The 11,924-nt window shown below is 44.6% G+C and overlaps 1 protein-coding gene across 3 annotated transcripts in view; it reads right to left on the bottom strand.

Annotated features, from left to right (window-relative positions):
- Window positions 1-11,924, bottom strand: part of ITPRID2 (ITPR interacting domain containing 2) — an 80,874-nt gene that overhangs the window by 35,090 nt on the left and 33,860 nt on the right. The window contains exons 2-5 of one of the 3 annotated variants that reach the window (XR_016468312.1): window positions 5,550-5,627; window positions 5,127-5,413; window positions 4,982-5,030; window positions 41-90 (exon numbers count right to left, since the gene is read on the bottom strand). Coding sequence is in view for 1 of the 3 variants with exons in the window: in XM_031601346.2 (XP_031457206.2) it covers window positions 41-90; window positions 4,982-5,030; window positions 5,127-5,364 (337 nt within the window). In the remaining 2 variants the exon portion in view is untranslated. Of the gene's footprint in view, window positions 1-40; window positions 91-4,981; window positions 5,031-5,126; window positions 5,414-5,549; window positions 6,060-11,924 lie in introns of those variants that run through there. The other 2 variants (XR_004168043.2, XM_031601346.2) reach the window with 2 other exon arrangements.

Genomic DNA, 11,924 nt, shown 5'->3' with positions numbered 1-11,924 from the left:
AAAAAAAAAGAAGATCTCAGTAGGTAAAGCCTTTCCTTACCCTTCAACAGTGGGTTGCTCTGCTCATCCAGGGAGGCTCCCAGAGGCGTTCTGAAACCACAGAAGAGATTAATACCAGCTTAAAAACTTGCTGCTTCATGTCCTTCCTTACAGCGTGCAACAAGCTTGTGATAGCAGCAGTTGTCCCTCCCTCCGCCCCCAGAGAACGCAAACATATGAGGACTGGCAATAACTTCCCAAGCAATCCCCAGCCCTCTGAACAAATAGGGAAAAGCAACAAAATCTGTTGATAACTGTAGTGCTGCGACACAACTCAGTGGCAAAACTTCAGGGCCAGCAGCCCTCTCTCGAGGAAAATCATGGACCTCCAAGAAGAACACCCTAAAACCATGAGCAGGGGGTTGTGAACAGAGAAACTCAACCTCATTTGTGTGTCAGAAGCCTTACCCATTTTCTAAACATTTAAAACTTCTCACCATTGATTTACCTTAGGCTTTGAAGAGAGAGGTGAAAAACTGCACTCACTGATCAGAAACAAGATAAAATCTTGACAACTATGTTAGCTGTCATGTCCCAAGTGCTAGTATTTTATAGACTCATTACAGATCTCATTTGGATGATCTCTGCTATCACTATTCCATGAAAGTATTCCTTCCAGCAGATTTGCCAAATCTCACCGTGTCCAGAATCAGCAGCAGAAATCACACAACTGACAGGTTCAATCCCTTCCCATGTTCACATGAGATTTGTTGACACTCTCTGGGTATTTCTACACCTTGTATCTGAGACGTGTCTAACCAGACAGACCTGTCGCCGTTAAGTAGCACCATAATGCTCAAAACCCAAAACAAACCCAGAAATATAATACCCATAAAGAAGGGAAAAGCAGACAATTTATATGCCAATATAACATACCTTTCATTTGGGTTTTTAATTAGACAAGCACATAAACCAGACCAAGGAACTTAAAGCAAACATTGCTCTGATACAGTATTTGTTTTGGTGTCACAGCCAAATTAAGCAAAGAAAGTTTGCACCTGCTTTCTCACAGATCTTACACTTTCCAATTGCTTTTCCCCTTCTTAAAACAGTTTCCACATGCTGCCTGCTGATAGAGAGCAAGCTAATGTTGGCATGTGAAGCAAGGCCAGGCCACAGTGAGAGGCCAGCTCCAGCAGCAGGAGCACCCAGCTACACCAATGTGCTGCAGGTGACAGAACAAGCCTCACAAACTCAATTTCTGTGTACCTTCCATGTCAGGGTTTCGAAGAAGTTAGAGCAGGTTGTCTGGGCCCTTTCAGCTCCAGCCAGCCTTGTGAGTGCTCTGTGACAGCACCTGTGCCAGCTGCTTGTGTGCAGGCTGTGACAGGCACCTTCCCCTTTTTACTCCTCCCCTTCCAGCACCTCCACCTTTTCCATACAGAAACTCACTGGCGGTGACTTTGTCAGCCAAGCTCAGGGCTGAACACACTGGCTGGCAGACAGCAGTCAAAGCAACCACCAAAGCTGGCATTTTCTTTGAGAAATGAAGCTCCATTACCACTGCAGTGCATTGGCAGCTACAGGAAAAGCAGCTGTCAGCTATCAGTCTGCTTCTCTGCTTCTGCTCCTGCATACATACACAGTTGCTTTGCATTGCTTTTCTTTAGGAAAAGCGCATTTAAGAATTAGGCGTAAACCAAACTTAAACAGAGACAAGCACCAACACCCAAATACTGCAGGACAATGGCAGGAGCAGCTCTGCCTCTCAGTGCACGACTATTTTCCAGCAGCAGGGCCAAGAAGCCAGCCCCTGGGACCTCTCCCCAGGAACCCCATGAAGGGGTCAGTTTAGAGGCCATTCTACACACAGAAGTTCCAGTGTCCCCATCACCTTGATGCTGAAGACACGAGGAGGGCTGGGAGCACCATAGGCCCTGGGGAGGCTAGAGCCATAGGGCTGCTTGGGCAAGGAGTCCTGCAGTTTTTCATCTGCATTCCCACATGGTTAAGTCACCTGTTTATTATCACATTAGAACAATGACTTATTGCAGCTCTGGTGCACACAGGAGCGAGAGGGATCCTGGGGTGCAGGTGAGAGATGCCATGCAGGCCATGTGCCCCCCGCAGGACTGCCTGCTCAGCCTCCTGCAGCAGCAGGACCAGGGCTCTGTCAGGTGTGTAAATGCCATTTAAACCCCTCTGCTTTGAGCAGCCTGACTTGGGTAGGAGCAGTGTTCATTTCAAATGTGAACCAAAAAAAAAACTCTCTTATTTCTGAGGCATTTCAAGAATTCATTTCCTGCGCATCTCCAGGACATAGTTCCTAAATACCTCTGACACCCCTTGAGCCACTGGAGGAGTTTAAACACATGGAATTAAAATAGCACACACCATACCGCTGAGTAAAGTTTCTCCATTTGTATCAGTGTAATACAAACACTTTTGTTTCCCTTCTAACCTTACAGGAGTTATAACTAAAAACCTTCGCAAGCTTTCTTACCGCTTAAAAATGCCTTGTCAAACCACCGAGGAGAAAGAAAAGAAATGCCTTTCTCAAAACATGAGCAAAACAGAAGCTCTGGGTATCATCTCACATTTCTGAAGCCTCCATAATTCTTGTTGCAGTGAGATACATCCTTGATTGTTTGGTTTTGTTGCTGTTGTGCTTTTTGTTAGTTTGTTTTTAAACAATTCTACAACACGTTAAGTAGCATGGACTATTAAGAACCCTACCCTGTTCTCCAAAGCAGATGTGAAATAGATTCATATGCCAAGCAAAAAAAAAGCCCTGAACTGCTAACATGAACATCATGGGAACAGCCAGCCATTCTTTTCATCTTGATTATAACACTGTTAATGCTTTTGGAAACAAACAGACAGATACATCTCATAAACAGATCTATTTATGCAGGGGGTTGATATTACTTTTTTTGTGCTACTGCCAATTCACAAAATGAAATGAGATTTAAGATGTACCCATTTTCCAATATACATTTCACAAAAGCTTATATAAAGCCAGACAAAATGGGAGTGACTTTTCAAGTAAATACATAACAGAGAAAACACTTCATTTTGGTACCAGAAGGGTCATCAGTAGTGATAGCTATATTTCTATACCAGGGCAAACTCTTGAGAAAGTGACTGTGCAATCACCCAACAGAAGACCAGTCTGTGAATATTGCCCACACTTATATAGCAAAGCTCCAAAGCAAAAGCAGTGTTATTAAACAATAACTATCTGAGATGACAACAACGTCATCTGTTTTCAAGCATTCTTTTTAAACAACAATAGTATCAGTGGCACTGATCTGTCACTTTTAAAGTTGCTCTTTCTCTCTTTTCCTATATACATTGTTATTGAGATAAAGTCTGCTCGGGGTTTCTATACATACAGTCACTTTGCAAGAATGCAAGCTGAATAATCATTTCCCCGCACTTAACTAGCTGCCGCTCCCATGTACACTGTATACATAGAAACTAAATCATTCTCCAGTTTTAAAACACAACTGTGCACAACTTCAGGCAACTGGAATGGTACCTCACACAGGTATGGACAGTATCTGCGTGCAATCAGAGGTAACTCCTGCTTGAATAGTTTGGCTTAAGAGATTAAAAAAAAAAAAGCTTTACTGTTCTGAGGAGAACACAAGATTTTTCTGATACTCTACAACAGTAGAGTTATACTTAAGAGACTTCTGTGGAAAAGCCGCAAAGGGTTTCACCAACATGCATTAACTAAAGCTTGCACCTCCATGTTAGCAAAAGGATAAAGTTGCATTTTATTTCCTTACATGTAAAATATGGAAATAGAGTGCAGACCAAGATTCCCACATTTTGTGAATCTGCTGCCACAGATGCAAACGTGCTCCCCAGAAGCGCCCGTAGCCCCTTTAAACAACAGCTGCTGAAGGACACAAAACAGCAAGCTTTGCATTATCCTTCAAGATTTGAGACCATCGATTCAAGGTGTTTGTGCTGACAATTTGCAGTTCTGTGCTATTTCTTAAATTCTGCACCAGAATAGAGGGCTGACAGTGCCAGGGAAGGTTCTAGATAAAATCCTATAGATAAAGAGAGAAGCGCTGCAGCGGCATTAGGAAGCGCATCTCCCTCAGGGACCTCTTCCCCCTTCACTACTCCATTTTTCCCCTCCCCACTCAAAAAAGCACCACAGATATATAACGTTTTTCTTCTGCTAAGCTTTTAAGGATATATTCAATCAGGTCTATTTGCAGGGAAATTCAAAAAAATCTCCCATTTTGGCATTCTAGGAGAGCAGCCTGCCAGGGCTGACCATCACGTTTTGGGGATGCAGTATGATTCCACGCCTTTTGCTGCCAACACCCCTCCCAGGGCACAGCCCGCAGAGATTATGAAGAAAACTATACTGTGGACATTGTGGCTATAAAGCAGTCCAGACCGCAATCACAGGAGTAAGCTCAGCTCAGCTGCTTACTGGATCAAAAGATCATAAAGGCACAGCTAATCTTAGAGGTAAATCTTTGTCTAAAGCAGTTCCACTGGAGAAAAAAAAAAAAAAAAAAAAAAGAGAGAAATCTTGAACTTTGTTAACTACTGGAAAGCCAAGTGTTTACTTTCTCCTATCAGAGGGATGAGCACCCTTGCAGGGTAGTAGGACAGAATAGAGCCAGGACAAAAGTCGCTACAACTGGGTTTAAAAGCATGTATGCCTTTATGTGATTAAGACTGAAGAAAAAGTAACGCAGACAGCATGCTCCAAACACCCATAGCTCATTTTGTGGCAGCACCAGTCACAGACTACACACGCCCTGTCTCAAGATAAGGAAGCCCCTCTTCGAGGAACAGAGCAGTTTCCGAAACAACGATTCCTTCCTAAGACCGAGCCACATTCCCCCGAGCCAGAACGCCTTCAGCCTCACTACGCGACGGGAGCAACGGTGCCCAAAGCCCGCTTCCCCACCATGCGTGCCTTCAGCACCGCTCCCCGCAACCCGCACCGTGCCACTCCGGGACCCACCTGCAGTCCTTCAGCCATATCGCGATCTTCTCGTTGGGCACGCTGTGGCCTGGCGACAGAGCAGCAGACAGCCGACCGTCAGTCACCGCCCGGCCGTCGGGGGCGGCCCCGCGGCGTCCCCTGCCCCGCCGCCCCCCGCCCTGACCTGATTCTGCGGCCAGCGGCAGCTTGCCGCCCGCGAGGTGGTCCCGCTCCCGGTCCTCCTCCTCCTCCTCTTCCTCCTCCTCGTCGTCTTCCTCCTCCTCCTCACCGCGGGCCAGCTGCGTCGCCGCTGCCGAGAGATCCTCCGCTTCCGACGCCTGCCAGGAGTCCCGGCTCTTGGCCCAGGCCTTCCTCTTCTGGGTCGCCCCCTGCCACTCCTCCGCCGCCGCGGGCTCCTCCATCGCGCCGGAGGGGCTTCACGCCGGGAGGCGGCCGCGGCGCTCAGCCACCCTGCGGGGAAGCGGAGCCGCGCCCGCGCTCAACCACCGCCCCGAGCCGCTCCCCAGCTCCCCCCGGGGCGGCCCCGCGGGTCGGCGGCCCCGACGTCGCCCGCTCGGCTCCCAGCGCCCCGTCCCGCCGTACTCACATAGCGCGCCACGGGCAGGCGGCGGCGGAGGCTGCGCCCGGCCGGGCTGCGGACGGCGGCTCCGACTTCCTCATACCGCTGGGGGAGAAAACGCGGCGGCCACGTGATGGCAGCGGGGCTGGCGGCATCGCCTCCTGCCGGGGCCGCCCGTGGCCGTCGGGAGTAGCGCGGCCCGGGGGGACGCCTGCGCTCCTCCGGCTGGGGAGCAGCGGGGCGGGCACGGGCGTGCCGGGACGCTTTTTGCACCGAGAATCGTAGTGCTGGAGCGGGAAAGAGCAAGGAGACAGCCCGAGCGGGAACACACGGCTTTCTGACTGGTTTAGGGGAGTTTGAAACCAAGAAACGCCTGCTCCGGCATAAACAGAGGTATACGGGGACACCGGCAGAACCAAATTAAAACTAGAGATGTGCTTGCAACCATTTGTGAGCCCCCCACCAGACACCCCTGTACCCAGCCTGGCCCTTTGCCTGCAGAGCACCCTGTAACTGGCTGTGGCAGGCGGGCACGTGGATACGTCCTGTTCAGAAGCAAGTCAGTCTAGGGGAGTATCAGCTTGATAGTGCTCCCTAACTAGATGCTTCTTGCTGCAGATTAGGGACTCCAGCATTATCCTCTTCTTTTTTTTCCAGCTTTATAGCCTGTATAGTCCAAACTTTTCAAGGAATTCTTGTTTACCCCTACAAAAGAAAAAAAAACAAAACATCTTCTCCTCTGCTTATAGGCCGTCTTCCTAAACAAATTCTCTGAATAGGTCACAAGGTCCTATTGAAATTAAAACAGACAAACAGCAGCACAAATACGCGTATTTGTATTTTGAATTATCCTTTAAAGTTTTATTGCCATATGCAGGGATTCATTCTCTTAGAGAAAAAGCAAACAACACTTAAATCCTTCTTGCTGATTCTCAAAGCAATCAGCATTTTCCCTGCATGACAGACATGCACTCACTTGTATCTGGGCCATGCCCCAAAGCCACCTCTGTCCCTGCTGAGGGGAGCTGCAGAGACACACAGAACCCTCCCCAGCAGACACTGCACTGAAGCTTTGTGCTCAGCAGAGATCACAAACAGGTGTATTTCAAGTCCTGAAGCCTTAAAAACAGAGTTTTCTGAGTTTGGTCCTAAGAGTCCAGCACAGCACTGCTCCAGCACAATAGCCAATATTCCTCATTTGTGCGTATGCGCAGCAGTAGAGGCGTCTGTTGAAAATGAATCTGTATGGTTAAGTCGCCTGGCTGAGGGCTGCAGCAGAATCCCACAGGCAGCGGAGTGCTGTGGCATTCTCACACCACAATTGTTTTTCTCCTTCCCAGGGAACACAATAGCTTCTGGGAAGTAACAGTTTCATTGGCACAGTAGCGGCTTAACAGTTGCAAGCTAAAAGCGGCTACTGTCTGCAGTGCCAGTGCATCCTTAAGGAGTTCTTAATCCACAAATAGATGACATTATTGCCTATAATTGCTTGCCTGTTGTGACAACAGTAGGAGAATGTCTGAAATATAAACAGCAGCCAGGAGCCGTTTGCAGAGCAGTCCTGCAGCGCCCACCACACGCAACCTGGGCTCACGCTTTCACCTTCATCGCATCTGACCAAGTTCCCTCGTAACTCTATATGAATAAGAATTGCACATCCACAGTCCTGCGTAGGTCTTTATCCTAGGGTAGAAATTTGGCTGCTTCTTGTTTCCAGTGCTTGTAAAAAAAATTTGTTTTGTAATAAAAGCTCTAGCTTCAGATGGTAATTGTTAGCTGTACTTCAAAGAAATAAGCAACTGGAAGAAGTATGCCATTAACTCTTCTTGTTGCTGAAATCGGACCAGCTTGCCTTTTCCTAATTATTTTTGAAACTATTAGCATTCAAACTGCAACAGTTCAGTAAGGAATCTACTGTTATAGATTCCTTAAGTCAGTACTGCTATGGTTATAAATCTACCAGACATCATAGTAACAAATCACATGATATATTAAAATAATAATAGGACTTCTAGGTATCAGCTCTGAATGTATCAATCTGTACATAAGTATATAGGAACACACACAGACACAACTTAGCCCAAAGAATCCCATAAAGTTAAATTTCTTATTTTTGAAGCAAAACAGTTTGAAAAGGATGCAAATCAATTTTTCCCCCTAAGGAGTATTCTTTCAGATACAGAATTGTTTTTAAAAAAACGCATTTTCATGCAAATTGAAAAGACATAAATGAGGTACTTCCATAGCTTCCCTTGGGGACTCATCCCAGAACCCACTTCTCTGTGAGCAGCACTTTCCTGCTGTGTGTGGCTGAAGGGTTTCCTGAGCTTTGAGTAAGAGCAGACTGCTTCCCTTCAGGGTCTGAGCATTGAGAGATCCTTCACTGCTCCAGTAAGACTACACAGTTTATCTGTATCCCTGCATATAAGATACCTCAGCCTCCAGATATTAAGTGCATTTTTACAGGCTATCCAGATGGACCCTCGGCAGCAAGGTCACAGCCTATGTTTCTCTATTTGCTGCCTCCAACAGAAGGCTCCCCATCACCACTGCCACCCAGTGCCAGAGGAGGGGTAAGCGGGAGCCAGAGGGGTCAGGATAATTTGCACTGGCCAGATATGGAAGCAATTTCTCTTATTTTCCAGCTCAGAAGAGGGCTAAGCCCACTCCATTAGGACAGCCATCCTGCAGCATGCATAGGTCAACCAGCACCCAAAGTCCCATTGCAGAAATCCTGCCACAAAGAGGATCCCGTGACCACATTACACGTAAGGAAGATTCTACACTGTGTAATTCAGAACCTGCTTATATCCCAACATAACAAAACCCACAAACTAAACTCTCCAGTTAACTAGGAATGGTTAATCCTTTTTGGCTGTGAATTCCTCGTTTCCATGAGCTTCCATCCTAGAACAATGTTCTCAAGGACACAGTCCAACATGCCCCTGAAGGACAAACTTAATGCGTCCCAGTACTGTGCCTTTTGTCCCATTAAATGCCTTAGAGCAGAGGTACTGTAAGAAAAGCACACATCTAAACTGCAGTGAAAACAAGCTCTTGACAAGAGAAACTTGATACAGCTGCCTAGCGTGGGTCTGATCTTGGGACAAGCAGCTCCTGATCAGTGATACATCCTGACTGCAATTGGATTTCCATGGTGCTGGGTTTTTTCCACAAAGAAGAGAGGAGGAGCTAACAAACAGGTCACCCTAGCAAACATCCTAACAGAAAATATTCCTACATGGTAACAGAACTGTGATACTGTGCAGTTATTTGCTTTGGCAGGGGATACTTTAAGAGCAAGAGAATGCCTGAAGAAACTCACAGCTCAGTGTCACGTACATCTTTAAAGTTTTCACAGCCACATTTTAGTGAATGCACTTCATTAAATCAATCTACTTCTTTCTGAGCCGAAATTATTTTAAAAAAATAAAGCCTGAGGCCTCTGTTATACATAAATGAAAATAACAGCCTGACAAAACACTACTGAATATGAAAAAGAGTTGTGTACTGTCTCTTGTGATATTTGCAGTCTGATGGCCCACTGCAACGGTGGGCAGCTTGGTTTCCTGACTTCTCCATTACCTACCCCACCTCTGCAAATGAAAGCAAATGGCTGGAGAATTGTATTTGTAGAGTTCCTTGGAGGTGATGGTTTGGGGAAGGTGCAGATATCTACATACCCAGTTTTTCCAAGTGCATCTCACTACCCAGTTCCTGTTCCAGCAATGGCAGGAGGCAGAGCAGCCCTTCTCTCTCCCATAAAGCATCCACAGGCCTTTTCCCTGACAGTAGACCTTTTCATTTTTTTTTTCCTGGACACTTTGCATTGTTTTAGGCACTCCAAGAGCCTTGCGTCTCCATGCTGACAAAGCACACCAAGAATATCTTTTATTTTAGACAAATTTAGAAAAGGAAGCAATGATTTTACCATGCCATCAGGGATTGCAGAAACCTAAGTCAGCTAACAGGGACGCCATAATCACTAATGCACAACGGAGCACCCAGTGAGATATATACATGCCACAAGATACTAATAAAAGACTTTATAGAACAACATTGTTTTTCATTTTTAAATTAAATGTTCATTTTTTAAATTACACGTTTAAAGCAAAATGTTGCAAGTTAAAGGCAGTCACATCTAGAGCGTCATTCAAGTATCTTTCTTCATAAAGAAGAAAATCCTATGCTGGCTTGGAACCATCACTGTTACCAGACAGATGTTCTTTCTCAAATATATGGAATAGAAAGGATGGAAAGTAACCTGGCAGTTTTACTCTAATAAGTTAAAATTTTCAGACAGTCTCTATGGCTTTGCCAGTCATTTTGTTTATGTGAATGGTATGCATGATGTTTCTATAAAGGTAAGAAACAAATGCATTAATATTAACGTAAAACCCCAACATTTTGGAATAGTCCAGCACTTAGACCTGCTTGAAAGCAGATGGTTTATAAGGTGACTTGTACTTCTACGACTTCTTGCAGCATGAGGAAGGAGGAAAAAAACCCACTTCCGTGAGGGCGTTTACAAGAACTGTAGCATAGCAAGAGGAAGTTTCTGGAGGAAGAGCCGGATATCTGTCCTGAAGTGGATTACAGCTGTGCCACCAAATCAGATGGAGACAGCTAAGGCCAACTATACATAAACGTATGAAAAAAGACACCATACAGAAGAGAGGAAAGTAAAAGTGGTAAAAAAGTAAAAATTGTCCAAGAGGTAAATGCATTCATGTCTCTGATCTGTCATCGGGTAGCTGCAATTTTTGAAGATATTAAGAAAGCAGTCTAATGAAAGAAATAGTACAGATTTAGGATATTGAGAGCGTGTTTCATTTTAAAATTAGGTCTGAATTTTCTCATTCCCTCTTGCCTTTAATTTTAGAGACCTTTTGAGCATCATCCTCAAGAGACTACGGCACAGTGTGGATTTATGCATGTATCCTATGCCACAGCGTTACAGTTGGAGAACTACAGGACAGTTTTATTTATAATTAGTCTTCTTCCTGATCATTGCAGTAGTTGTGTTCCTAGTGGAACAGGATAAAAAAACAAGCCAGAAACCAGAGAAGATTTACAAGATCTCTATATTATCATCTACATTCAAAAGAAGCCTACTAGGATTTTGACTCTCATTGAAATCCCTGGCAGAACTATTTAAATTAATTAATTCTTTAACTTACACATATATTGAGGTATGAGTTGTTGTTACAATGATCCAGGGGAAAACAAAGCAAAGGAACACAGCATATCCAGACCTGCACACCATACATTCCCCTGCAGATTCATTTAGAAAACTCACTAGACAAATTTCTTTTTATAATTTTGTTTGTTTTCGCACTGTATCAGTTGAAGCTGCATCAACTCCATAATGGAGGCAATCAAATGTCCCACAGGATTAAGATTAGTGGGTTGATACTTTCACTTCCATTAAATCTTCCATCATTGGACTATTTGTAGTGTCTCTTCTGTAGACTTCTGTTGTCTAGTGAGTGACTTCACAGTATACCCTTTACCATTTCATCTTCCTAAGTGCTCCATGAAACATACAGAAACTTGAAGTTAAATTCTCTCTAGATTAGAGTTGAAGTCTTTAATCAAATTTAGAGATTAAGACTGGAGAAAGAGGAAAATGATCTCTATAATTTGTTTTTCACATTTGGTGTATGGTGTGCACACCAAATAAGAAGTTGGTAATCATTCCTCATCAAAAAGCCTACACAAAATCTCTGCATAAGGAAGCATGGAGGATGTGCCTTTTGATCGCCACCCAGAGCTGAGCTGCTCAGTTTTTCAAGACTAGTTAGTTATACAAGTGTGTTGTCAGATATATTTACCCAATGTACCAACTCATTCATGGGCTTGACTCAGCTCTAAAATTAATGCATTTCCTTTCCTTGGGATATATGACAAATTCCAGAGTGATAATGGTATTGACTTAAAGGCGTTGACCAAGTTATTCTACAATTGCAACTAGCAGTAGAACAAAACACACCAAACTAAATTGAAAACAGTGAGAGCTGACAAAGAAAACTACAGCTAGGTTGGGCTAGGCACTCTTGGTGTTTTCATATTACGTAGTGTAAGTTGCATCCACTCAGTGCTAAGACATCAGCTTAAACAATAGAGTTCAGAGTGCCAAAGTATAACCTCCATCTGTGGCAAGGGTGGGAAGGGAGGGAAGGAAGAGATCCAGCCTTCAAAGCTCCTTTGAGCTAAGACTTGGCCAACAAAAGATTATCAATTAAACAATATTAAAGCAGGAAACAAAAGAAAAAGATTATCTACATTTAAAATATCTATAATTCCATTAAAACAAAGTTGTAATAAGAATAAATTCATGCTTTTCTTCCTTTATGCATGAAGTAACTACCTCTGAACTCAAAGCTAGTAGAAGAACTGTAA

This window comes from Phasianus colchicus, chromosome 7, assembly GCF_987193195.1.
Source record: "Phasianus colchicus chromosome 7, bPhaCol1.hap1.1, whole genome shotgun sequence".
Taxonomy (NCBI): domain Eukaryota; kingdom Metazoa; phylum Chordata; class Aves; order Galliformes; family Phasianidae; genus Phasianus; species Phasianus colchicus.
The sequence above is the reverse complement of the archived record's forward strand: the minus strand, read 5'-3'. Positions and strand labels throughout refer to the sequence as shown.